The sequence below is a fragment of the Amblyomma mixtum genome, chromosome 5 (assembly GCF_055824585.1).
Source record: "Amblyomma mixtum isolate Tamu chromosome 5, ASM5582458v1, whole genome shotgun sequence".
In the NCBI taxonomy this organism is placed as follows: domain Eukaryota; kingdom Metazoa; phylum Arthropoda; class Arachnida; order Ixodida; family Ixodidae; genus Amblyomma; species Amblyomma mixtum.
Window position 1 is genome coordinate 62,361,171 of NC_143016.1, and position 27,681 is coordinate 62,388,851.

The 27,681-nt window shown below is 47.0% G+C and overlaps 3 protein-coding genes across 22 annotated transcripts in view; 1 reads left to right on the forward strand and 2 right to left on the reverse strand.

Annotated features, from left to right (window-relative positions):
- Positions 1-286: 286 nt before the first annotated feature.
- Sec23 (transport protein Sec23) lies at positions 287-9,051 on the reverse strand. Its single transcript, XM_089544724.1, has 3 exons — positions 7,126-9,051; positions 5,320-5,625; positions 287-1,549 (listed from the first exon to the last, which is right to left on the reverse strand). Exons 1-3 carry the CDS (start codon positions 8,947-8,949, stop codon positions 1,325-1,327), a joined length of 2,355 nt encoding a protein of 784 aa, XP_089400850.1. The 5' UTR covers positions 8,950-9,051; the 3' UTR covers positions 287-1,324.
- Positions 9,052-9,466: 415 nt separating this feature from the next.
- Positions 9,467-23,387, forward strand: LOC149342422 (folate receptor beta-like). 2 transcript variants are annotated; one of them, XM_089544725.1, is made up of 6 exons: positions 9,467-9,713; positions 9,838-9,988; positions 15,331-15,528; positions 16,450-16,585; positions 19,720-19,799; positions 22,336-23,387. In XM_089544725.1, the coding sequence occupies exons 2-6, from the start codon at positions 9,848-9,850 to the stop codon at positions 22,567-22,569; spliced, it is 789 nt and encodes a 262-aa protein (XP_089400851.1). In that variant the 5' UTR covers positions 9,467-9,713; positions 9,838-9,847; the 3' UTR covers positions 22,570-23,387. The 2 variants fall into 2 exon arrangements, with proteins under 2 accessions (XP_089400851.1, XP_089400852.1); XM_089544726.1 differs by having other exon boundaries at positions 9,842-9,988.
- dlg1 (MAGUK family member discs large 1) overlaps positions 23,156-27,681 on the reverse strand; it is a 559,794-nt gene continuing 555,268 nt past the window's right edge. For all 19 annotated transcript variants that reach the window (XM_089544710.1, XM_089544718.1, XM_089544717.1 and 16 more), the window contains one exon: positions 23,156-26,866. In XM_089544710.1, the coding sequence (XP_089400836.1) occupies positions 26,760-26,866 (107 nt within the window). In that variant the 3' untranslated portion in view covers positions 23,156-26,759. The remainder of the gene's footprint in view (positions 26,867-27,681) is intronic.

Below are 27,681 nucleotides of genomic sequence, written 5' to 3' on the forward strand. Positions count from 1 at the left end.
CTTTTCTCTGCCAAAGGTACCAGTCACCTTCTAACACAAAGTTCATGTTAGAAAAGACACCAACAATCAACGAATGATATATGAAACTGGTCACAAACACCATATATGGTATGGCGTTTGACAACTGACACACAAGGTCCTCATGTGAAGTTTTCAGTTTGTCAAATAAAGATACAATGCAAACTGGATTCACAGACTCAGCTAGATTTTCTTTGCGTCTTGGCCGTAGCGGATAAGAAGCAGTAGCTGCACTAATGATAACTGTTCAGAAAATGTTTTATACAGGTAACTGTTCAGAAAATGTTTAATTTATTCCCACTTTGTTTTTACACATACATACAATTCAAAGCACTGAACAAGAAAAGCAGAAACCAATTGCACCAAAATAGACAACAGTCCTAGAAAAACAATGTTCCATCATAAAAACAAATTAAAAAAATATGGAGGAAAAGAAAGCTTCACTATGTATCTTTTGAAGGGAAACAATTTTGAATTACACAGCACCAATGTAGCCTTTGTAATAAAATGCATGGCAACTACAGGAATGTTTTAGGGACAAGAACATCAATTTACTATGAAAATCTTTATAGTAGAATTAGTGACAATTTCCCCTAATAAAGACATAATGGATGTCAATCATGCGGCATACTTCAACACACATGCAGACATGTAAGCTGTGATAGTCACACATAATGCTGCACTGGTTCAAGTGTGCAAACTTAATCTCGCCCCACGGACCAGGCTGCAATAAAATCTTAGAGTGGGGCAGGGGGCAGAAAGAGAAGCGGTAGAGAAGCAGTTGCAGAACAGAACAGAATACATCACAGAGCTTGTGCCCTTCATGCCTCCTCTTTACGAAATGCCCCAAATGGTATACACCCATGCTTTGTAGTCATAGAAACCAGGAAACAACCAACCAGCCAGCACACTACGTCTCCTGCTAAGTCATAAATTAGTTGATGTTTTTTTAAATTGTTTTTGCATCATCGCTGGTGTTTTCAGCGCAGTTGTACAGGATATGTGTACAATGCCCCTTCTTCAAGTGCCACTACAGCCTCTGCCTTACACATTTAACTCCCTGGTGAATTGTACAGTGATGTGAAATCTAGTGAGCCAGCCACACCTCCAAAGAAAATTGAAAAAAAAAAAAAAAGAAAATGGGAAGGGGGGCAAAGAGGCAGAAACTCTGTGACAGTAAAGACTGTCTTGTGGACTGAGAAGGAACCAGAGTAAACTGGCATTCAACTTTTGATATACTTTTAAGCTCGCATGAACACAGTTCCCAAGCATCAGGTGAGAAAGGGGCAACATCTCAATGCAAGCCTCAGGCAGAGCTTGAGACTGCCAGTTTCTTGAGGTGTTCCATGAACACCTGCAGGCTGACATCATCTGTGAGCACCGGGGCACCACCAGCTTCCTGTTGGCCCCAGTTGTAGGCGTTGTTGTGCGTCACGGACGGGTTCACCTTGGAAAGGAGGAACCGGGCCTGAGAGCCACCCTGGTCACACACAATGTACCGTGGCATGGGGAAGCGTGTCTGGAGGATCTCCTGCAAAGCCAGAGAGCAACAGAAATGAAAAGATTGTAGGCGGGTGTACATTATCTAACACATGCAGAGAAACAAAACTGATTTTCTCTGTCTTTGCCAAAAAAGCCATGAACCCTGCTGCCTCATCTACCGTATTTTCCGGTGTATAAGACACCCCAAGATGCACCCGCCATATATACAGGCTTTCATCGAAAAAGTTGGTACATAAGACGCACCCGTGTATAAGACGCACCCCAATTCATCCAGTTAGGCAAGTGAGGCTTAACTAAACATGCTTGTGCGACCATCGCGAAATGCACCATACCTGTGAGAAGTTGGTAAGCAACGCGAAGTGATCGAAAAAGGCAACACTCAAGCCATACCCGCCCACATTTCAGCAAAAAAGAAAAAAAAAACGAAAGAACTCTCCTTATGCCCTTAACAACATTTTATTTTTACTTAACATCTTCGAAGTCTTCATCTTCGGATGCGCTATCAAAAACTTCACCCATTTCTGGAGGCAACGCGGCTGAAACATTCTCCTCGCACTATGTACGTACTACGTACACGGAGCAAACAAAGTTGCAAAGGGTGACTAAAAAAGAATGCCGGCTTGTCTTGCCTTGTCTTGACAATGACGAGAAGCACGATTGTCGCCACCTTTTGACATTTCACATTACTCTAGCTTGGGGCCTCCGAAACGGCCGCGTGTTTGTGATCCCAGAAGTCGTCATCCCCGCTGTTTCATGATAAAGTTCACCTAAAAGAGTTGCGCACGGCGGTCCCCGTATTGAAGTATTAACCTTGTTACAACCACGTGATTGGTAGTGATATTTTTTGGGTGAAAAAAGGTTGAACATGAACCTCAGTAATTTCTGAACTCGCAAAAAAAAAAAAAAATTTGCGTATAAGACGCACCCTTGTATAGGACGCACCAGCAAGATTTTTGAAAAAAAGCCGCGTCTTATACACCAGAAAATACGGTACATTGACTGCTTCTCACACCTCAGTGCAAGTAGCAATTCTCATCAGTACAGAATTTTGTCACTGTCATCATTGTCAACAATGATTCAGCCAAGAGTTGGGTCCACTGAGGGGCAAAAGTCTCTTCCAGTAACCTCAGGTTACCGCTCTCTTGCGGCAGCCATGCCCCCACTGTCCCAGCAGGTTTTTCGATCTCATCAATGGTTTGGTTTGGTTTATTGGGGTTTAACGTCCCAAAGCGACTGAGGCTATGAGAGACACCGGAGTGAAGGGCTCCGGAAATTTCGACCACCTGGGGTTCTTTAACGTGCACTGACATCGCACAGCACACGGGCCTCTAGAATTTCGCCTTCAAGAAATTCAGCCGCCGCGGCCGGGATCGAACCCGCGTCTTTCGGGCCAGCAGCCGAGCACCGTAACCACTCAGCCACCGCGGTGGGGCTGATATTCATCAATGAATATGACTCTCTGCCACTACCTACTATGTTTACCTCCCACTGGTGTCCAAGATTATCGGTCATCATCATCATCAGCATCAGCCTGACTATGCCCAATGCAGGACAGAGGCCTCCCATCTTTCTCCAATTAATACTGCCCTGTGCCAGCTAAAGATACATTATCCCCGCAAACGTCTAGATATCATCCGACCACCGAACTTTCTCATCACAAATACATATCCTGCCAATGTCCATTTTCTGTTCTTAAGTATAACTGCTCCTAATATACAGGGATGAGCAATACCCGAGATGATGATGATGATGACAATCAGACATCTGTGCAACCCCATAAACGAAAATGCATGTGCCGTGAAAACCAAGTGGCAGGCAACATTTTTCCTGCATTTGGGGTCCTCTTAAACTGGATGACTTTTTTGTGCGCATGCATTTATCTGGTTCTATTTGCATCCAAATCCACAGAATAGGTATTCAGGATTCACCTGACAGATAACCGCTATCATTACTTCAAAAATGCAGCAGGGTCCCTTCAGGTCTTATCTTAGTGAGCTTACTTTGTTTGCCCTATCAATGAAAAACGTTACACACATAGCAGCAGTTTACTGCTGGTCAAGTTTAAGGATCATATCCAAAGTTAGATGTAATAAATAAATTTGACAGTTTCAAAAATTATTCAAGCAAATTAATTTAGGGCTAATATAGCTTTGCTATTGCTACAGAGAAAAGCCAGATAATCTCCTTCAAATCAAGAAAGCAAGTCCAGGTATAGTTATGATTTCCTGGCATACTACTAACACCAAGGTACCATATCTAAACTCAAACACCGTATTTGCAGTGTCAAAATAATATTGGCCGACAACACATAATAAGAATTTTCAGTTGTGAACAGTGGGGTTCAACATCATGAAACTGCATTTGGACTATGTCGGATGCTGTAGCATGGGGCTCCGAATTAAAGGTGCACTAAAGACCGTTCTGGAAAAATGCTTTTTCACTTTTATCATGTTTTTTGGGGGGTTTCCATGAATAAATAGTTTCAGTCGCAGACAACACATCTGCAAACTAAGCCCCCTGAAACAAAAATATGTGAGCCCTATTTGCTTTCGTGAGACAACCTCATCGCTCTACAATGGCCAATGAAAATACTACAATTCGTGAAGAGGTACAAAGTAATTTGTATCACCCTTTTTGGACATGCCGCAAGTAATAGTTTCATAAAAGTGTTACACATTCGTCATTCAGAGCACATATCAGAGAAATAACAAACCCTAAGCAAGTGAACTATGTTTTTTCCTCGTCTTCAGCCACAAAATTGATACACCCAACCATCTGCTCCAGCAGCACATAGCCCGACTGGCAAACCGCACATTTTTGAAGAACACTCTGCATTACACCGCCAATGGCAGAGCAGCAAGGTGCCATGCAAATGGCTGAAAGGCACTCTGTGCATGCTTTTCGCCACAGAAACCACAATGATTGGCTTCTCCTACTCTCCGTGGCGAGTTAAAAAAAAGGGGGGGGGGGGGGGGGAAGCCGGGGCGCGCTTAGTGCGATGAAGTAGGGAAATCGGCCACACAGGCTAAGAATTCGGAGTTTCCACGAATGCTCGGAGCATGTAGATAGAGTTCCCATGTTAAAAAGATGAACTCAAAATCCTCTTTAGTGCACCGCTAATTTAGACTAACTGGGGTTCTTTGCTGAAAGTGCATGGCGCATGGGCGTTTTTGTTTTACACTTCAATTGAAAAATGGCCACCAAGGCCAGGATTGGACCCATTACTTTTGCAATCAGCAGCCGAATGTCAAGGCCACAGAGCCAACGTAATGGGTAGTAAAATTTTAGAAAGCCAGCCAGGAAGTTTCACTGTAGCAGTGCTTGGCTAAAGGGTACGTTTCTCAGGTAAGCTCTATCGCACTTTGCAGGCCTTGTGGAGACAAAATAAAACTGCAATTAAGTTCACCGGAAAAGAGCTTCTCAGAATGAAGAATACCCATATAAACGAGCTTTTCTGCAATGTAACAGTGACAACTACGCCAAATTTAAATCTGCTTGTTTCATCACCTTTAGGTTGTGCACCCACTACACAAGTTCAATCTTTTACAGCAACAAGACCAGACTGAAAATATCTGTGGCGCTCTTTTTAATAACATCTTTTGCGTGTTATTTTCGTCATGCCTGTCTGCTCAAGGTTTGCATGCAAATGATAGCAAAGACTACGCTTTTCCACTGACACTCTTTGCCTAGGCTCCTGCAATCCCCACTATGGATCATGACCTCTCGAAAACTCTCGTCAGAGATAACCATAGTTTCTATGCTAATAAAAGCGTCAGAAAATGCTGACAATTGACAAACCTGTGCATCGTCTTCTGGTGCCTGCAGTAGCTGCCGGAAGTTTTCGTGCTCAGGCGAGTTTTGGTAGCCAGCTTTGCGCCACTGGGCAATGGTTTCCCCATGGAATATGACGATGTGGAAAAAGGTGTCCATAAGCAGGATCCGGTCAGGTTGGATGCTGCTTGTGTCGAGCAGCACTGGCTCAGGGGGTCCGCTGAAGGAGTACGCGTACAAGATTGGCTGAATCATGATCAGTGACTGGGTCATGTCCTCACGATTCAGCATGTGCCGGTAATATGATGTCTCATCAGGGCTGTTGTTGAACACCTGCGACAACAAGAAGTAGATAATTTGCACCAGTGACTTTAAAAAGAACTGTACTGGAGGCTTCAAGTCTACAATGAGGGTCTCTGTAATGCAGCGAGATAGACAAGCAGTATCTACCTTGATTTACGCAGTATAAATAAGGGTAGGCTTCCAAACCGCTACTGAGGGGCAAACTGAAGGCTACTGAGACTTATGTAAGAAAGCTTGTTCAGAATGTGCATGGTTTTGTGGACCGTGTATTTCTTCTCACAACAAAGAAAGATAACCTATAAGTGACTGGTAAAAGCTATTCAGGTGCTATATTATCAGCATCAATACTGTCTTTCAGGTTCAAAGCTTGGTAAATTAATTAAACAATAGTTACATTTAATGAAACACCTTTGCTTTAACTCTAGTACTATAACGTCACAGATGACAAACTTCTGCTCTGCTTGAGCAGCATTTGTATCAGACTGCACAGCACCAAAAGCAACAATTTAACAAATGCGATATAATTTCAAGTTATGCCAAAGAATATAAGATCAGGAAGAACACTTGGCTGAACGATATAGTTCTGCCTGTCAAAGAGTTGCTCAGTAATTGCCACTGGAAGTGAGAAAAGCTCCAGGTGAACAAGGCTCCCGAAGGGGGCTGACATGTCATCATCTTTTAATGACTAGTTGCCACTGGACACATTTCCTGCACTTTAAGTAAGCATGAAGCGAAGACGCCGACAAAATAACATGGACCACAGTTCAGCATTCCAGCTCTTCCCTCACCCAACGCAATGAAAATACAGGTTTGCTACCTTTATGCACAAGCCCACAAATGGCATTTACTTACTTGCATGAGTATCAAACACCCGTTAATATTCGATATGTAATGCAACTGTACCTATCATAACTGTAAATGTTCTGTGCAACAAAACAAAAGCATAAGCTTAGCATTTGCATGTGCATAAGGCTATATCACAAATACTATGCTGTCTGCCACAGGGCTGCTGAGTAAATGCCACCTAATGTAAGCATGCACGAAGTGCATTATGCTGTGCTGACATAACACAACCTTTTGATCACGTGGCTTAAGTTGCACATTTCTCCGATAGGTTTCACATTTACTTTGCTCCAATCTTTATACTATTTATTCCGTTGCCTAGCAGGTTACAGGTAGTATGAGCAAGCTGATAGTCATGTTCTGTGGTTCACTACGGCTGTGGAAGCTGTGGCTCACTACTGTATTTGTATGTCACTTCTTTATTAGGAGATACTGCTACGAAAGCATGTAATGTAAGTATTACATTTTTTTTTCTCTGTGTGAGAAAGCACATTATACTGCTTTGTTCACAGCAGCAAAAACAAAAGCAATGATGGCCTGCTCAGACACCAAACTTGCTGCCGTGTCAATGGACCAGGAAATCCACATATTGCCACCTGTCCGGTGGGAACTTGGTGGAAGATGTGTTTGGTGCCCCACCTGTGGCGCACCCCTGACGTTATGTGAAAGTTATCTATATTCACTTACCTGCAAAAACTGTGATCGTCGGAGATGGAACATAAACTGCGGGTAGAGGGAAAAGTTCTCAGCATAGCGGAATGAGCTGGGGTCATCTTTAGCATACTCGCCAAACTTCTGGCACAGCTTGATGAGGGTACGGTCGATGAAGCGCAGGACGTCGGCTCCATCGTCCTCTCCCTGAGCCCTGAAGCATGCCAGGCGTGCCATAAGTACGGCTGCACACTCCTGGTCAAAACCGGCAGAGATGTGGTGCAAGTTGGCCGATGCATCTGCCCAGTTCCTCGCCACAGTTGTCACCCTGACCCTCTTCTGTCCGCTTGGATGCTGGTACTGCGTGATGAACTGAAGGCAACCCCTACCACCCTGGGGAATAGGCGCGTTATGCTGATTTGCTACTTCAAGGAATATGCCTAAAGTTGTGCTCGGACTAAGCGAGCACAGTTTCCACTGGCAGGTACCACCAAGGCCAACCTCTGTGTCCGAGATGCTGGAGCTCTTGACATTGGTCGAGATGCACGGTCCAATAGCACCACTGATCTTCAGTTCACGAGATGCCTTGACCTCAAGCAGTGCGTTAAAGCCCATACGGAATTCGCCACGCGTGTCCTTAGCGAAGACCCGCTGAAAGGTCTGCTTGAAGAGCGACGAGTTGAACGAGTCACCCATGACAACGTGGCCACCAGTCATGTTGGGACAGTACTTCATCTCGTGCAGCCCCGTCTGGTCAAGAGCACACGAGTAGATGTCGACGGCATGTCCATTCGCTGATGCCCTATGCGCCAGCGCCTCGTAGTGCTTTATGGCCCGGCGCATGTGCTTGCAGTTGTCTTTCGAGATGTCATGGTGCGAACGAATGGTCACCTTCAGCTCGTCGCCGACAATCATGCCGGGGCCCTGGGTGCAGGGCCCACCAGTGAAGAGCATGATGCGTGCGCCCGTGTTCGGGTAGCTGCACTCCAGCAGCCCGACTGCGATGGACAGCGCCACGCCCGTAGACCGCAGCGGACGCTTGCCCTGCAACACGGGCCATGGATCGCGCTGCAGGCTGTCCAGGAGGTCGGACATATTCATATCGCACTTGTGCACCGGCTGCAGAAAGCGGCTCGCCGGCGGCACGGGCTGTGGCTGCTGCGGCTGCTGCGGGTGCTGCGGCATGCGCGGCTGCTGAGGCGGGACGCCCTGCTGCTGCTGGCCAAACTTGCCCACGCCTAGCATGTCCTGGATCTGCTTAGCCGTCAGGTCCTTGGTTCCCCGAAACACGTAGCTCTTGGCGCATCCATCGCAGCCCAGTTCGTGCACCTGAACCATCTTGCCGAAAGTGATGAGGCCGATGAGCGCGTTGGCTGGCAGCAGTGACAGGGACATCTGCAGCGACTCCTTCAGTGCTGTCAGCTCGTCATCGTCGATGCAGGTGTCGACAACGAACAAGAATATCGGGGGCACACAGGCGGCCCGCATGATGGTGTACTCGATGGTCGAAAACTGTGGGATCAGCTCGGCCGGCTGGTGCTGCTCCGAGATGGAAGCATACTGCGGGGGAAAAGGGTTCCTCTGGAAGCAAAAGTTGCACACCCACAGTTTAGCGCGGTAGTCCACCTGGCACAGAGGGTTGAGAATGGCCCGGCAAGTTTGCCGGGTGCACAGGACGGGGTCATACTGAATCGGCGGAAGGTCCGGCCTCTCCTTCAGCGGCGTGAAGAGGCAGCCCAGGGGGATGACGAGCCGCGTCGCCTCCAGCCGGCTCGACGGCCACACGTTCCAGCTGAACCTGATTCCGTCGCGGTCTTCATTTTTCTGTATAAAATCCTGGTACGTCTGGTAGGTCGCCATGTCGGCAATTTTCCCGACACCGCGCTGTGCCACGTAATTGAAAGGCACACGGCCCTCGATTTCTCGAGGAAGAGAAGTGTCACGCAAATATTCGGGTGCTGCCCCCTGGGAACCGAAAACAGATTGCTGTGGTGGCCAGACTACTCACTTCTTCTGCCAAAAAGATTTAAGATTTTTAAGGAGTGGATTCCAAGAGAAGGCAAGCATAGCAGGGGGCGGCGGAAAATTGGATGGGTGGATGAGATTGAGAAGTTTGCGGAAATACGGTGCCTGCAGCTGGCAAAGGACAGGGTCAATTGGAGAGACATGGGAGAGGCCTTTTCCTTCTAGTTGCGTAGCCAGGTTGACGATGTTGGTGATGATGACAGTAACTAAAACACATTTAATTTAAATAAAACATATTGCGTGTTGATAAAATATAAAAGTAGGTTGTTAAAAATAGCTACTATGGGATGTTTTTAAAGCAAAATTATGACGCACGGTGGCGGCACATGCTTCAGTTCGAAGGTCGTCTGGTGTCGTCTGATCGCGCAAAAACATGATAAACCCGCGCGGTGAAATTTTACGCTGGTCATTACGCCGAATGCCGTGCCCCGCGCATGCACACTGAACACCTACGGCGTTGTTAACTAGACACTTAATCTCACGCGTAGTGGGGTTTAACTAGATCGAGTTGAACGAATTGCGTTTCGCGCTAAAGTCGGCGCAGCACGCCGGGAGCACCGAAACGTGTTTTTCGTCTTCTCCTGCAGGAGAATATTCAGGTTAGTACACGCTCGTGCGCGCGATAGTCGTCCGTACGAGTTCGTCGACCGGTCGGTCGTCCATTGGCTTGCGGCGAGCAGTAGGCAAACTTGTTCGTCTATTAAAAGAGCCGCGGCATCGCAGGCAGCTAGAGATGGAAGCCGGTGCTTTTTTGAGTTTGCTGCTCGTGGCCCTTTTGGACCGCTGCTTGGCGTCCAGTGGAGACGTTTCGGCCTGTCTGGACGCCCGAAACCACAAGAGAGAGCCCGGCCCGGAGTCCACCCTCTACGGTCACGTAAGTTCTGACCCGGTTCTAGCTGTTCGATCTCGAGCGCGCGGCGCGCGTTTGTCACGTGGCTCTTTCTTACCGCGGCCCCGGACGCAGCTGGCTGCACCGGCGCAACCCAGCAGTTTGACGCGCGCGCGCGCGCGCGCGAAGTCCGCAGCGAAACCTAACTCCGGTTTCAAGTAACTGCGATACCGAAACGGCCGCCAGAAGGACCGCCGAATCACCTAGATTTTCGTCGAGCTGCTGCAATCGCGTTTCTAAGATAGCATTTCCAACTGCACGTACGTTCCTGGGTGCTATCATGTTTTCTCAGCGCTTGGTTAACGAAGCTTTTTTTTTTTTTTTTCATGTAGCTGACAACTAAAACAAATCCTTAATGAAAAATCGCGCCAAATTTATTCCGCCGCGTAATACTTCACTTTTCCTTCTGTACCGCTGAAATGATTTGTTATTTCGAAAAGCATTTCTAGCACCTGCACCATGGCCAGGCAAACGTCTGCACTTCCGCACTGTGAGAATTCAAGAGCGCAATATGCATGTTTTATATTGTGTTACATGCAGTAAGTTCAGTGCGGCGTGGCCAGATACAGGCATCGTTCTTCGTATACCGCCTAGACTTGCGTATCATAAGTAAAAATCGACATGCTCAGAGCCACATAGGAATCAGCGGCGCATAAGCGATATAAATTGACTCCTAGCTGCAGCCAACCGAAAGGTGATGTCTCGCGTAGGTCGCAAAATATTTCCTGGTATTTGCTGTTTGTGCAGCTGTCTGTCTTCAACTTGCGTTTATTCGTGTTAACTCGCACGATAACGAGCAGGTCGCGAGGTTTGACGACGAAGCGCTTCGTTTTATCACTGTTGCAAGTGAAGAAGCAGATATCTCACACACATGAAAAGCTATATACGGCATGCAAAATATATATATTTTTTTTATACTGCTCTCGGCAAAAATACCAAAAAGCCGGGATGATAATATTGTCGCTGCCAATATATGACCTCCGAAGTTAATGGAACGTGCGCTTAACATTATTTTAAAACTGGCTAATTTTTATTGGCTTCGACTCATAGACGAAGCCAATGTGACAACATTATCGTGAAGACTATTTTGCTTTTAAAATCATGAGGATTTCGGGTGTCGAAGTTCGACAGGAGAGGACAGAAGTATAGCGGCAGTGCAGCAACGTGATAGTTTTGGCGACGAGTTCTGTGAACAAGCGTAAAAATTTGGGCTTTTGATGCAAGTTCATGTCATTTGAGCTGATAGCGCTCGTGTTAGTCTTTCTCGTCCGGACTCTTGGGCGGTTTGTTTGTTTCACACCCAGCTACATAGTGCGTTCAGCGAAAGTGGGTGGCCCGATGGGAGGCAAAATAGACTTCCTCGTTATCGGAATATAGTTGCATAAATGACTCGTTATGCACGCTGTTCACACACACCTGCTGTGGAATTCTGCACTGATGTCAATTTATTTTGACTTCAGAAATAGTTCTGCAGGCCGTCCGCAAGGTGTTTTAGCTGAGGCTTTACACAATCTTTTAAAATAGGCTTTTTGAGTTAGAAGAGCGTTTTTTTTCGGCATAGCATTGCCAGCGATGTAGTGCATTAGAATACTGCTAAGATGTGCTATCTAGCCGGCTGGTTAACTAATATTGAATAGTTAGCTTATTAACTGTTACTGTTAGGCTTCCTAATTATTGAGAGGCATGCAACCCACCGTAATATCCATATCAATTTTTAGAATTCCGAAAACGTGGCTACCCTCCGCGTTGTGGGCCAACAAAGTCTGGTTACACCGCGCCAAAATACATGCGCTTTCGAGAAGCTTGCAGGCAAAGCAACCTGTCCAGTGCACGTAACTCGTTGAACAGCTGATATGTCGTTGTCATGCCGGCTTATTAAGTGTTGTAGCGAAATAAAACTACGCGTACCAGCAATTAGATTGCCGCTTTTTTTGTCTCACGTGACCTAAAGCCACCTTGATTGACGTCACAGCCATTGTTCGGTCGTTTAAACCGAAATAGCATAAAGAAGAAATTCAATTATAAACTATTTAACGCTAGTAGGAAAATACCACAGGTGATCAATGTGCATCGCATCCTTTCAAAGACAACGCGCAAGCAAAAATTTGATGTCCTTCAAGGTTTTAGTCAAAAGACAGTTTTAAGGATAAACCTGCCGCGGTGGTTCAGCTGGTTAGGGCTCTCTGCTATTGATCCGGAGAACCCGGGTTCTATCCCGGCCGCGCGACGGGCTCAAAAAGTGCCCGTGTGCTGTGCGATTCCAGCGCAGGTTAAAGAACCCCAGGGAGTCTAAATTAATTCGGGGCCCTCCACTACGGCGTCCCTCATAGCCCATGTTTGAAGCAGTTCCAAGAGCTACATTACGGAGAAATCTCGGAGCGCGGGAAGCAAAATGAGTGACTCGGCGTACAGGACGGTTCGCTGAAATGGAAGAGAAGCGACATACAGCGTTCTCTTATTTTTTCTTAACCTAGATTATTTCAGTGCAAATTTGTGACACGCTTATGGTTGTCATCGTGTGGAAACGTGGCACGTGGATCCCTACCGCGGTTGAGGCATTACCTGCAGAGGAGAACATTTTGTTTTCATTTGTTTTTGTACATGACGCGTGGCGGTTGAAATGAAAACTCGGTATAATAGAGAATTCTTTGGTAGCACTGAAAGTCAGGTTAGTCGGTTTAATGCATTTGCGTCTGTTGCTATGTTTTAGGCTCTTCGTTACGTTAGGCCTAACTAGAGTGAAGGTGGAGGCGTGGTCCCAGTTTCTCTGTGGGCGTGCGCCGTGAATTTCCTGTGCGCGCGTGTTAATCTTACGAAAACGTCCTCTGCTTTGCCTCTTGACTTCAGCGGGCGGGGCAACATCCACGGGAGGCTGTAAACAACCTATATATACGTGCATGCTGCATTTTCAGCGCACAAGAGTAGAACCGCGTATTGGAGCGAGAATACGATAATACGAGAGCAGATAGCAAGCAGATGTCCCGTTCCACCTGCTTTGGAAGCGCGAACGATCAAAGGACTGGCGTAAAAAATATATGTATATAAAACCGGGGTCTGTCCACTTGTGATGTTTGGCGGAGGTATACGTCTCCGTTTGTCGGCGGCTTGAGCGCAGTGCGACGTGTAAAAAGAAAAAAAAAGGCGAAAGAAAGAAGGCTGGAACGATTGAGCGTGTAATGCGTTGACCTCCAAAGGACGAGGGATAAGCCTGAGATTAAGCGATAGTTTTGTGCTAGAGGCTGATAAAGCGATTGTTTTCCACGACGACTGCCCATGAAGCCAAGCAGTGTTTTTTTTTTTTTTTTCTGTAGCGCAGCGCACAGCTTTATTGTCGCAATATTGGTGCCGTGACGGCGCATGAAGCTATTGAAGGAATGTGGACACGCGCTAATAAACAAGAGCGTGTTCATACTGAATCATTGCCCGATTGTAATGTAAAAATTACAGCCTCAAGGCCTCTGACAAGCGCTTATAATTATCTAAACAGGAGTTCTCTTTATACGAGTATTTGTTTATGCACTCTTCCCCACCGATGCTGATCAAAAGCCGATTGCGTGAAATTTATTAATGAGCCTCAGAGTTACCTGCCAAATATCGCTCGATTTAGCAAATACCTTCGTCGCCACCATCGTCAATCTGTTTACGTCCATTGAAGGACAAAAGCCCCTCCCACTGACCTCCGATTCTCTCCTGAGCCTGCTGCTGTCATCTTGCTAATCTCATTCGCCAACCTAACCCTCGGCCGCACCCTGCCGGCGTTTGCCTTCTCTTGAAATCCATACGTTTTGCTACATCAAGGTGTCATTGGTTACCTGCTCTGCGAAATACATGACAATTTTCACTTGACTTCAGCTACACGTGTATCACTGACTCGCGTTTGTTCCATCCGCTCTGCTCTCTTCGTCGCATCGCGTCATCAAAGGACGAGGGATAAGCCTGAGATTAAGTGATAGTTTTGTGCTAGAGGCCGATAAAGCGATTGTTTTCCACGACGACTGCCCATGAAGCCAAGCAGTGTTTTTTTTTTTTTTTTTCTGTAGCGCAGCGCACAGCGCACAGCTTTATTGTCGCAATATTGGTGCCGTGACGGCACATGAAGCTATTGAAGGAAATAAATCGCTATCCTCAATTTAGCCCCAAGCCTTTTCGTTAGCCTCAAGTTTCTGCTCCTATGCTTCATATATTGTGCTCGAAAAAATATGGCTTGGACGCGAAATGCTCAAGTGCACGGGACGAGTGACTTGAGTGAGCAACGTCGTAAAGATATCCGCACAAATGCTTCCATGGAGAACCAACGACAGTTTCTTTCGCTGACGTCGTTAATTACGCGGCTTACCCGGCCCATCTTAACATCTGCGGCTCCGCTGGCGTTATCGCCGTCATCATTGTCTTCCTCATTGCGAGTCCGTTCGGCGACGAGCCGAGAGAGTTCGCCCGACCGCGCGTCGCATGCACGCCAGCCTGGGGCGCCGTACTATGCATTTCTGTTCCGCTTTCACGAGATGGCCTGCAAGCACAGCTGATAAAGGGGCGTGATAAGCGGAAACGGGAGCAACGGCTGCGATGACTTGCTGTTGCAAAAAGATAAGCGTCTTCGCAGGTTCGCTCACGAGCTAGCGCTTATCCACGGGAGCCTGTTCCAAAAAGAGACGAATTCAGCTGCTAAATGGGGCAAACTAAGGTACAGCCTTTGTCAAAAGTAACCAGGCTGCGTGGTTTGCTTCTAGCTTGTATACTGGAGTCCTTGTAGCTTTCCTAAAGATCAAAAGATGTTGGAAGGTAAGAAGACCCGCAGTCCTTACCTTTAACGACCATTTCAGCTTTGGGGTAAGGTGTAATAGCTCCAGTGTACAAGCTAGAAGCAAACCATGCAGCCTGGTTACTTTTGACAAAGACTGTACCTGCGCTGGAGTACACAGGGAAGGGTGAATTTAATGGAGTGTTCCAATCGCCGATCCGGAGCAAGTTGTTTTGCTCCGCGAAAACCGAAGAACATTTTTCAGTGGACGATCCGGATTCAGATCCCGAGTTCTGGTTGGCCGAGGCCCGTTCAGGCGTGAGAATCCGCTAATTATAAAATTACAGAAAATGGAATTAGGCCCGAGCTAAGCTCTTTATGACCTCCCCCCTTTTTTTCCCTGTCATGCCGGACCGGCCAGAAGCGTGATATGAAACCACGAGCGCGAGGCTAGACACCCTATATAGCTAGGCTAAAGGTTCCACGAGCAAGAAAGATGTTTTCGTAGCGTGTGCCGCACCGGCCCTGAGCACGTGTGCATATAGTATAGCGCTGACAGGCACGGCGCCCCGATCCCGCTCCTCCGCAGTGTTCGCCGTGGAAGGACCACGCGTGCTGCACCGAACAGACGGCGCATGACGTGCACCACAAGGACATGTACAGCATGTCGCTGGACTTCTGCGAGGAGGAGACCGGCCGCAAGATGTCCGACGCCTGCCGGGAGCACTTCCGCAAGGACCTCTGCTTCTACGAGTGCGAGCCCAACATCGGCCCCTGGATCGTCCGGGTATGTATTTATACTTTAGAGAAAGGGGGGGGGGGGGGGGGGGGGGAGGCGCTCGCCGCCGGCGCTAGCTGCGAGGCTCCGACTTGGCGCTCCCGTGGCAAACGCACGAGGACTGCGAAGTTGTGGTGCCAACGTGACCTCTGTCACGTATTGTCTGCGCAGTTTCCGGACCGCCGCTGGCATGTGTGACCGGCGTGGTTCAGACTGCGCAATTGACAACCGCGGCGTATCCACGGAGCGTTTGGTCCACTAGTCACGCACTTTCGGAAGCATTCCGCTCACTAAAATACCGCAGGAATGCGCGTATCGTGAGGCGCTCATGCCGACGCTTCATTTAGCGATATCTCGTGTATAACACCAGCGGGCTCAACTGCAGAGAGGAAAAGCTTGCTTTACGGGCACCAGTTCTGTTTCGCGGGTAGAGGCGTGCTGAATCCTTCATTCCAAACGCGTAGCTAGCTATAAGACCTTAACGGTCAACTACTTGCGTCACTCAGTACCGGATGGCTTTTCCGTTCCTGGAAGAGCAACATTAGCCGTGCTACACGTGTTTCTTGTCTTTGCAATTAACCGCTATTCCTTTTTAATAACGTCGGCCGGATTAGTGTCTGGTCGGCCTATATATGTCGGTCGGGTTAGTGCCACCAAAGGCGCTATCACCAAGACAGAAGAGACGAACGTGGAGGTCAAATGCTCACTAGCATTTTTTTTTCACGCTTCCTTCTTCGATAGTGACGGAGCCGCTTAATTTGTGTAATTTAAATTGCTGATGAAGTGAAGTGATGAAGTGTTAAATTGCTGATGAAGAATTCCTGTTAGATAAGTGCAGAACAGGATGCTTTCTCTTTATTGTTGCTGTTCTGCGAAAGCCTTTTGCTTTCAGTTTCCTTTGCGATGAGCGAACTTTCTCCCCCTGGACAGGTCGACCGAAAAATAGGGAAGGAGCGGTTCTTCGAGGTTCCGCTGTGCTACACCGACTGCCTCCGGTGGTGGAACGACTGCAAGAACGACTACGCCTGCACCCCGAACTGGCCGAGGGGATTCGTCTTCTACGGAGGTGGGTGACTCGGTCGGATGCACACCGTGGTAGACACGCAAAGCAACCTTTCTGTCGTTCCGAACAGAAATGTCGACAGTTTCGAGGGAAAGTGTTTGCGAGCCACACGAGCTGCACATGTGGCGACGCGCAGAAAGTCCCGGAAGAGGCACACCTGCCACTGCGCAGGCGCGTCCCAGCGAAGGCGGATAACGGCAGTGGATTGTGCTATACGCTAAGCCTCTAAATTATGACTGTGCTAAATTACTGTACGATTCAAACGCGAATGAGACAGGAAATTGTTCGAAATATCCAGAGTTCGAGTTAAGGGGAGGGAGCCTTTTTAATGCAGTTGATAATGATGGGATCAAAACGCCTTTTCGGATTAACCGGAGGTTCGAATCGACGAGATTCCGCTCTGAGCTTCTGTATTTTTATCTTCTGCAGCACAGTGCCGATTTATGCACGGCGTCAGAGTACGGCACGATCTGCTTATGCGGGCAGCCGGCCTGGGCCTGCGCAGCGGCATATAGTGCTTACACTCGTTTCTAACGCCAAACTGCGCATGCGCCGTCTTTCCATGATGACGCAACGCACGCGCAGTTGTGCTGTGCTATATGCTACAACTATATTTTTTTTTTTCGAGAGCGCCGTTAGATCATCAGGTGACGGTGAACGGAATATTACGTCTAGTCTTGGCCGGCGATGCTCAGTGACGTTGTGCGTGGGAAAGAACCCATCGCGTCGCGCAGTGCAGCCGATCCCGTAAGCCAAGGCCGACAAATGTTGGTGCTCCTTTCGCACCGCCTTGTCCTGTGCTCGCCGTTCCTGCAACGTGAAGCCGGACCGTCTTTCGGGCGCGGCGTTCTCACGGGGCGGCCGAAATGAGAGCTCTCTCGTGTGTATTCAGCCGCCGCGGGAACTCAAGGCCCTTGGGAAGTTTTGCGTCCGCTCCTAGCGCGTAGGAATGGTACGCGGGGATTGTTTTCACAGTCGGCATATTTTGATATGGAAGTGATAGCAAACGGAGCTGAGGTATGTGGGACACTCTGCCCGCTCCCCGTGACTGCGCGGGCACGTGGTGCCTAGTTGGGTAATAAGATACAAAGACGCTGTCATATCAACGTTGTGTTTTCCGCCCCGGCCAAGCTTTCCCGCATGTGGCCGTTCATACTCAAGTTGAACCAGCGCGTACAACAATGATAAGACACAGCGCTCCTCTTCGGTATCCATGTTTTTCGCGCTGGTTTAACGAGTTTGAATTCTTGCCAACTAGCCCAGTTGGCCCTCCTGCTTGTGCCAGTTCGTCCAGAAAAGAACCGGTACGGAAACTTAATTGTGGCGCTGAGAGGAAGGCGTCACACCATTAGACACAATGCAGAGTTCGTCTATAGCATTCTATAGCGTCAAAGCGATCGCTCTCTGAATACGAAGCTTATGGTTTGGTTTGGTTTATTGGGGTTTAACGTCCCAAAGCTTCAGGCTATGAGAGACGGCATAGTGAAGGGCTCCAGAAATTTCGACCACCTGGGGTTCTTTAGCGTGCACTGACATCGCACAGCACACGGGCCTCTAGAATTTCGCCTTCATCGAAATTCGGCCGCCGCAGCCGGGATGTAACCCGCGTCTTTCGGGTCAGCAGCCGAGCACCATAACCACTGAGCCACCGCGGCGGACACGAAGCTTATGGAGCATAAAGAATTCATTGAAAAATAAGCGGCTTTCTCATCTGGATGTACACAGCATTCTCTCCGGCTGCGCGCCTAATTATGCCAGCACATCGGTTTCATTCAAGCATCAGGATCAGGCCCGTGTACTGTGCGATGTCAGTGCACGTTAAAGAACCCCAGGTGGTCGAAATTTCCGGAGCCCTTCACTACGGCGTCCCTCATAGCCTCAGTCGCTTTGGGACGTTAAACCCCAATAAACCAACATAACCAGTTAACACGCGAGCTAAAGGAAGCTTGTCATTTAGCTAAATCCAGTAGCCTGCGCATTTGTTAAGCTGAAATTTGGGCGAGTTGGTAAGTATTCATCTTAGCGCGTCTTCCGTGTGTCTCGCCTTAGTTGCGCTGTCCCCCCTAGGATGTGCATTTGTTGTCCCTCTGTTATGCTCACTACCGGTGACATCGCGTTTCTAGATGCGACTTAGCACAATTGCTTCGTGTTCTCGCAAGCGCATGTCGTTTTCTCTTTTTTTTTTATTGCATTGCTCTGATATGGACGGAACATAGGTGCTGTCGCGCCGATTTTGTTTCTTTGACTGCCCCTTTCTGTATAGGTGCTTCACCGGTGACTGCTAGCATAACCTTTAACAATAGGCGTAAAGAAAAAAAAGTTTTCTTCGGCACAGTACTGTCACCAGCGGCGGACGTCAGGAAACAGCAAACACGCGTTAACTAGCAAGCTGGCTAACTAAAATCTAATTTTTAACTGTTCTAGGCGCTTCATTCCAATTAGACATTTGTAGGTAATAACCGTGTCCGTTTTTATGCTGTCAGTGCGTCGCCAAATCGAAAGCGCACGCCTGAGGAACGCATACAACCACATCTACAAGCGCGCGCGTCACACGAACACGTATGTCACGTGCTCTGCCCGCTCCCACCGCAGGCTCCGAAGAGAGGTGCGCTCTTGTAGGCGTGGTTGTGTGCGTTCCCAGATGCGCGGTTTCGATGTGGCGCGCGTGCAGGGCTAGAATTTTCGGCGCTGCAGACAGTATAAAAACTAGACAGTCTGGGCTATTACTGATGCCTCCTCTACAATGTGGCTGTAACTGCTAGACTCGTCATTTGCCCCAGTGCCAGCGCCATGGCCGTCGTAGGAGAGTTGCACATGCGCATTTAGATGTTATATCTGCGCACCAGTGCAGAACATGGGCGTTCATAGCATTTCGCGCGCGATGACAATTTTTTTTTTCGTGTGTATCAGCAGTGTGCGCAATTCGGTTACGAACACGACAAACGCACGCGCAGTTCACGCAACTTTGGGGAACGCCGCAGAAAAGCGCGCGCAAAAACGAGGCGGACGTTGTCTCTTTCGTTCGTCACATTTTCCCGTCCGTCTTCTCGCAGTCGAGCTTACGATTAGAATAACATAACAGCTGCGTTTTGACTACTTGCCACATATCTTTTCCTCCTTTTCTTTTTGCCGCACAGGGAAAAACCATTGCCCCAAGGCCGCGAAGTGCGTCACCTTCGAAAATATCTACGAGGGCCCCGAAGACTTCTGCAGCAAGGTATGCAATAAACAGGGTGTCCTAGCGAAAATCGATCAAGGTTTGTCTGCGCATGTCGCAACAAAGACGCCATTTTCATCGCCTTTTCAAACGGTTTTTATCGTACGTGTCGCTCACAAACGCTTACTACAATAAAGACCCGTAATTTTGGGCTTGACGATATAACATAGATCAGCAGTTTCGAACTGATCGTCACCAGTCATTCAAAATTGACTATTTCGAATCCCACTCAAGCAAAATCCGGGGTCCCGCAGGGTTTGGTGTTAGAGCCTTTGCTTTTTTATTAGACTATAGCACCACTTTATCTATCTCCCTTTCGCTGATGACTGCACAGCTTACAAGCAAATAACTACTCTGACAGATGTTTTAGCACTTCAGTCCGACTTGGCAAAACTAACGGATTGGTGTTCAACATGGCAAATAGAAATTAACGTTAGAAAGCCTAACTACACAATTCTCTTCTCAAGCAAAAATGTGGCAAAATAATTGTACAATAAATAACAACACAACTCAATCACTTGGACCACGCTAATCAGGTCATCTCTTGAAAACACCTCTATCATGTGGCACCCCTCGCAGGCAGATCTAGTCATCTTGCATTATCACAGCGTATGCGCACATCCGGAAAATTAAACCGCTAGCCACGTGTAGGAAGTCTGCCCGGTTATCATTCTTTCATATACCACAGAGTCCAGTGCCATTCTCCCAGAATCATATCTTCCCTGCGCCTCATTGTTCAGCTCACCTACATCATGCGCATGAAGTTTGCCAGATTTCCGCTCGCACACTAAAATATTGGGACTCTTCGTTGGTGTTGGCAATAAATGAACAGAACACAATACCAGCAATCATCATTAGCCATACTGAATCGTCCTTTCTAACGGCTCTGCTAGCGTTTCAGAACACAGAAAACATGCCTTAGCGCTTGATTCCTGTGCGATTGATGAATGCAGATATATTTTTGCCAGTGCCTATTTTGCTTTGTTTGTTATGTAGCTTATGATACGTTGAACGATACGAAAGCTTACTTTCTGTACTGGCCTGTTTAGTTTTTTTTTTACAGCATAAGCACTAATCCGATGGCTACCATTCCCGAGCACAATCGTCCGTTGTTTGTTCGCCTAGTGTGAGCGCTCTGTCCCGTGGCACTGTCTGCTCTTCGTCTTCTATGTGGAAAAAATCGGCACTTTCGCACTCATTTGAATGTAGTAAACATTCTCTAGTTTTTTTGTTCCTGCGTTCAACTGTTTCCTTTTCCTATTGTATCTATCATTTTTGTTCGAATACTTACCCCTCCCTATGTAATGCCCACTGCCGGACCTTTAAGGTAAATAAATAAATGAACACCAAAGCGTTCTTCTGAACTGAAATCAATTGAATGTTGTTAGGAGTTACATAAAAAAACGGTGGTATTTCAGCGCTTCTATCTCGGGATAAACAGCAACGTCAAGTTTTGTCGTGGGCAGTGCAGAAGGCGCGAAGCTGGCAGCACTTTAAGATTGTGTTCACCAAGTCCCGAATGAGAGCGGTGCATTCAGGCTGCTTCTAACTTTGCGGGCAGTTTTGCCGAATAAAGGCTATGCTAAGGTTGCCCCGTCGGAAGCACCTCGGTCAGACCATTTTCATGGCACTCTACAACTTTCCAATTCACACCTGGGTGTATAGAGCCATATTGAAAAAGTTAATGAATGTCTGCTAATTAATACAGTAGATGGAACAAAGAAGTTCTGGCCGGTACTACTTTGTGTAACTCCTAACTACATTCACTTGATTTCCATTCGAAAGAATGCTGTATTTCCCTATAATCTTGATCCGTTTTAGCTGAGACCGGTATTTTTCCAGTTACTCTAGCACACACAGCACATTCTCTCTGATAGCTACAGTGCACTGCGCTCAGTCATGCTGAGAAAAATCTTGCTGCAGCCCGCTCGGCTCTTTGGAAGGTGGAAGCTAGCATTCAAGTGTTTCATTACTGGGCAGACGAAAGAAGTGTTCATGGCAACGAAAAAGCTAAGCGCCAGAACAGCGCACTGAGTGAAGGGATGGTAGACAGAGTGAAATGAGTAAGAGTCTCAGTATTGGGGGGCTCCTGGTCAGTTTCTACAACACTGGTTCTTTAACGTGCACCAACATCGACCAGCCCATGGGAACTTTTAGATTTTGTCTCCATTGAATTGCGCTGCGAACAAATCCCGCGATGTCAATCTCATCAGCCTAGCACCACAGCCATCGAGCCAGCGTGGGGGGTCAATTGAAAATCCATTAGCCTGGGCAAATTGCCGCACAATTCTCTTGGATTGTCTCTGGTCGCCACTCGGATGCAAGCCAACTGAACTGAATTCATCAGTAAACGGTAAAAAACAGAACGCATAGCCCATGCTGCAAAACATAAACCAGGAGTAGTAAAATGTCAGTATGCCACAATTTGTATTCTGGCTGTGTTTGCCATTTGTCACTTGCGGCCATGGTGGACAAAATTGAAAACTACTGCCTTGAGTTATGCTACCCACTAAACGAGTCAAACATTCATCACCAGGTATGGGATCACTCGTGGAACGTGGTGCCGGATGACAAGCCATGCATGCACATATGGTTCAACGCCACCAATGGAAACCCCAACAGGGTGGTTGCGCAGTACTACCAACTGCAACGGCAGTTGAACAGCGGCACACAAGAACCCAATGCTTCAAGCCGGGCCACAAACTCTATTTGGCTGCTTGTGCTCCTGGTGGCTGTCTTTGCTATGTCTGCTGTGTCTCGAGGCTGCTGAGTGAATTTGCCACCTTTTTCATTCAGGAATTGTTGGATGCCATGTGACACTGTTTATAGATGCCTTACTTAAAAGAGTTCCCTGCATCATTCCACTAGAGTCATCATAAGAGAAGAGCTTCATGTGATATAACATGCTACTGTGGCTGATCTATTGGCTGTAAACTGCAGTCATGACTACCTACACTGGGGCCACATTATCAACTGCTAGAAAGGGTAGTTGGAGATGTGCTATTGGCAAGCACTGTCATTCATCACGGTTGTCCTGGCATCTGTGCCTTGAAAATTCTGCTCATGGTTCCAACGACAGCACGAACAAACAGCTCTGAAGAGCCATTGCGAACACCTCTACATCATGAATTGTGCCATATACGGGCTTGACTACTATTCATCCACTTAGCTGGCTGACAGCATTACTGTTACCTGCATTATGAGCGTGTTTATGTTAGCGTTTATGGAGTGCAGCATATGATGTTGGGTCAACTGCTTCAAAGCAGCATTGCAGTGAAGGCTGGTTTGGTGCTTTGGTGGGGTTAATTATTAGTGCCATGGTCCAAGCCACCCTGTGTCAAGCATTTGCACTCAAAGCCATTTCCTCATAAATTTATTTGTATGTATACCTGTATACATGTACATACAATATACATATATATATATATATCTGTATAAGCCTGTCAGATCTCAGTTTCACTTTATTTTTCGTCACTTTTGAGGGGCTCTGCAAGTGTTGAACATATTGCCGAATATGAAAAAGAAGAGCGATGCTGTAATACTGCAGTTGTAAACCTCCTCAATAAAACTTAAGAGATGTCTGCATAATTAAGGTACAATCACAATTCACGGTGCATCAATGATAAAAACAACCTTGTCTAGCAGCAAAGCGAATGAATGCGCCTGTTAGTGATAGACGAATGGGAATGGGAGCAAAAGGATGAATCAACACAAAACGCTATATATATCACAAAGTCCTTGCTGGGAATTCATTCTACAGCTGGGAACTTGTCAACACCTCGCCAGCAGAAGTGGGATGGGAAGGAAGCATGGGAAGCAACAATGAAAAACATCTCAGCAATGCCATAGTAGCACAAAACAAACTAGCACCTGAAGAACACAAGCAAAGACATCAGTACTTCCTTCATCGCGCACGAAACATGCGCGCATGCATGTGGCATGTCTGTGTGTTGTTACACATTAAGAGTGCATTGCCGTGTGCTCACACTGAAAAGGAAATTGAGGTGCGTCTATGCGCAAATGTGTGTGTGTGTGTATGTGTACGATGCTCCTTGTACTGAATGTTATGGCGTCCAGACTATGCATTCATACAGTGATAAAGGAGCACACAGGATGTTGGGTGTGCTCGCCCCACAAGAAACAACGCGAGCAGTTGGATAACAATGCAGATGCAAACATGCTGCAGACTTTGGGATTTCTTTTTTTTTTTTTTCGAAGACAGCCAAGCAATTCAGGTGGCGTAGGCACGTCAAGCGTTAGCATACTGTCTAGCAATTGCACAAGGCAAAGAAGCAATAAAAGGGGTACGTAGCCTAGACATACACCAGTGAGTTCAACAAAATGTCAGCTATACAAGTAATTTACTGCAGAAGTTAAGACAGTGGGCTGCTGCTCCTATGGGGATAAAATATTTCCGGTCTCTCTCTCTGTACACAATTACTGTCGTTGGATAATGAAATGGCTCTTTTTATTTTGGTTAGAGCAGCAACTGCAGCAGCTCTTGCACTATGGCTTGAACTAGGCATACAGTGGCACTGCTCTCGTTGAGCCATTGAAACATGACATCGCAAGTGAGTTCTCAGAACAAAGTGTGCCTTTCCTACTGCAGACAGTCCTTAAAGGTTGGCAAAAAAGAGAGCCTCAACAACAAAAACTGAAAGAAATTTTTCACTTCAATGAAGGCTTCAGTTGGCGAAATGTTAGTTTCAGGATGACTTGTGCCTACCCTTGCTTCGAGGCTTGCAATATGCACAGTTGAATTAAATACTTAATCTGCTCCAGTAGCCTTTGTGCACTTACATTTCCTCAAGGACCATTCAAAAAGTAGGCAAGGCAAGCACGAAGCCACTGTATAACTGACAAATAATAAATTGACTCGTGAGTGCACTCTGAAAAATGTGCTGCATGTCTGCGCACAAAACTTTGGACCAAACTCAAAATCTCATCTCCTTTCCCAGTAGGAATTCACACCTGCAAAGCCAACATAGGCTTAAGAACAGAGGGTTAGTTGACTGGCCAACTGCACTTTTCATAAATCAAATTACTGGCATGTAGTTACTGCACAAAAGCAGTTTGCTGTTAGGTATTATTCAAGCTTGCAAGACCCACCTCACACATGTACATGCAAGGCAATCCAGTAATGCGAAGTACTCAGACCGTGCTTGCCTGACAACACCTGATATGGAACATTTGTACTTGCTATATGGAGGAATTTCCCAAGCTTGAGGACCGCAGGGTGATCGGTAGTGTGAATCCGATTAAACTGCTTGAGTAAGAAAAGTCTCTTCCACAAAAATGAACCCCCAACACGTACTATGTTCTGTGCTTGCCGAAATGTACAGAGGTCTGCTACCATACTCTTTGAATGGTCCCTTCGAAAGCAAAGCGCCGTATAGGAGGCACACAAAAAGTCACGGTTTACACAACCAAGAGGAAACATAATCAAGTTAAGCGACCGAATAGCACAATGATCTACCAAATCCATCACCGAGTCGCCTTTACAGCATTTATTCTTCGCGGGTAAAAATGTGGGGCAGGTGTTCGAAGACTTCACATGTCCACTTGTGTTGCATTCGTAGAGTCTATGTACACTGTGTTGCAACCTGTGCAATGCTTACGCAATACCTTGCATGACAGCTCTGTGGTAGCAACACAACTCCTGCAGACCTCTAGCAAACTGCTCACAAAACAGGGACAAATTAAAATACAGTGAGAGAACAACAGTGACTCAGATGATGTAACACATGAAGGTGCAACAACTGCGCTAAACAAGTTTGCTTCCAATAGCAGCACTAGGAAGAGAATGCAAACTACAAAATGGGAAGAAACAACCATGTGCACTTCCTGCCTCCTGCGTGTGAAGAAATGTTCACAGATTTTTACACACTTGAATTTTGCATGGATGACATATTAAATACGCACAGCAGTATCTGGCTCACATCTGCATGCGAGATGGCTTTTTCTTTTGTAGAAACATAAACAGAGCACTTCTCCAATCTCTTTAGCTGCCCAGAACGCAATGCTGAGATTATCAATAGCATCTGAAACGCTGCTATGAGCCTTGGTTAAAAGCCTGGCAAAAATCCTTCACCTTATTTTGACAGTGTGCTGACCATTTACTGACTAAGCCTTACTCTTGCTTTAAGACCTTAGCTTGGATGAAATAAATAGCAGCTGCGAAGACAAAAAATCTGCCCACAAAAACTGCACTGCCAGTAGTTTCTTCACAGAACGTTGTCAGATATTCACAAGGGCCAGCTTTCTCCATCAGTGCACCGTCCACAGCTCATGTGCCCAGTGCTTGGCATTTAGAGTTCCAAACATGTAAACTTTCCAACTTCAACTGAGATTGCCATGCCAGGCTATAGCGGCTGTGTGCAGGGCAGGCTATGGGAGAAAGCAGCCAACAACTCCACAGGAAGTAGGAGACCTGTGGCATTTTCTTCAATTCTTTGTAAAATGAACAGCAGGCATAAAAAGAAGGCAGGTGAAGAATGAAACAGTAAGAGGTTACAGTGAGTGAAAGAGAGGGTGACTGAGAGGGCAGGACAGTATTATACACGCAGATGCACAAAGAAAAGAAAAAAATGCGAGACCGAGAACTGCGGCCTTTGCTCCTCTCTCTCTCTTCGCCACGGTGACTTTGCAGCGGGTGACGACCCACTCGGTGTATCACGCAACACACCCCGCCCAGCGTCAAGTGTTCTTGCTGCGCACGCACACATTCACACCACTGTCATTCCACGGTGAAACTCACTGTCGATCGGAAAAAGAAAAATGCCTCCTGCATCGGGCTCCTACGCATGTGCTTCTCTTTCATTCAGTGATGAAGGATTCCCTACGTTGAATGTTTTCTTCTTTCGTGAAAGCTGTTTTCTTCATAACCAAAAAGTAACAGAAAAAGAAGAAAGTTTCCCCTCGACCCACTTTCAGGGCATCGTCCAACAGCTGTTCACTTTTTCACAGCTTTTCTTTTGCTGCTACCCAAGCCGTCGATCCACCGTTGTCGTCGATAACGTTTTTGACCTTCTTGTAAATCTCCTCGGGTGTGTCCCCTTGAATTATCGCTGGAAAGGATGACAGAAAAAAAGGCGAGGCTTTTTGTCACAGATGCCCATGATTCAGTTTTTAAGAGTGGACACAGCTTTCCCATCTGGTGGTTAACAACAAACAAAGCAGAAAGGTCAAGCACATAACAATCTGCTATTGTCCAGCATGCTGGTGGCCAACAAGTCATTGCAGGAAGTGCGCCGCCAGCGTGGGTGCACTCTAGCCTTGATTTTCTATTCGCATTGTGATAACATTTTTTCTTCCTGGTACACCCAGTCAGTGGTGTAAATTGCAGGGAGGGGCGACAGGGTGGTCTTGACGCACCCTTCGCTTAGGGTGGGGGGGGGGGGCCACAGCATGTGAGCAACCATCCCCCCCAAGATTTGTCCCGGGACTACTCAGTCAGCATCAAACAATATAAGCAGCACATGCAACACGAGGCAGCCGCGGGAGCGAGGAGTCCTCATCCCTTCCAGAGAATGGCCCAGGAGAACGAGATATTCAAAAAAAGAGTGTTCTCATAATTACAACCTGCCAACAATTAAAGGTGTGACTGTGTTTAATTTAACTTCAAACCTCTACTTTTCAGGCATCGAGTCAATCTGTGATTGAGACAGAGATGTCAAAGGGCAGTCCTGCGACTTCGAGGGTTGGCAATACGCAAGCCCTCTAAGCTTTCTTCGAAATCTTTCGCTTGCCTAGGCCTGGTGAACGTTTTAACAGTGTGCGAGACAGGCGCTGGGTGCGCTTCTCGCCTTGGTGGCATGCTAAAACTAGTTCATATCAGTCAGCCATCTTTATTTTTTAAAAAAGAAAAAAGTAAAATACACTG

Coding starts and splice junctions, on each gene's coding strand:
- Sec23 (XM_089544724.1), bottom strand. CDS start 8,949: ATGGCGACCTACCAGACGTACCAGGATTTTATACAGAAAAATGAAGAC. Junction 5,626..7,125: donor GACGATCACAGTTTTTGCAG/GTAAGTGAATAT, acceptor TTGTTGTCGCAG/GTGTTCAACAACAGCCCTGA. Junction 1,550..5,319: donor CACCAGAAGACGATGCACAG/GTTTGTCAATTG, acceptor CTGGCTTTGCAG/GAGATCCTCCAGACACGCTT.
- LOC149342422 (XM_089544725.1), top strand. CDS start 9,848: ATGGAAGCCGGTGCTTTTTTGAGTTTGCTGCTCGTGGCCCTTTTGGAC. Junction 16,586..19,719: donor GGGATTCGTCTTCTACGGAG/GTGGGTGACTCG, acceptor TTTGCCGCACAG/GGAAAAACCATTGCCCCAAG. Junction 19,800..22,335: donor CCGAAGACTTCTGCAGCAAG/GTATGCAATAAA, acceptor ATTCATCACCAG/GTATGGGATCACTCGTGGAA.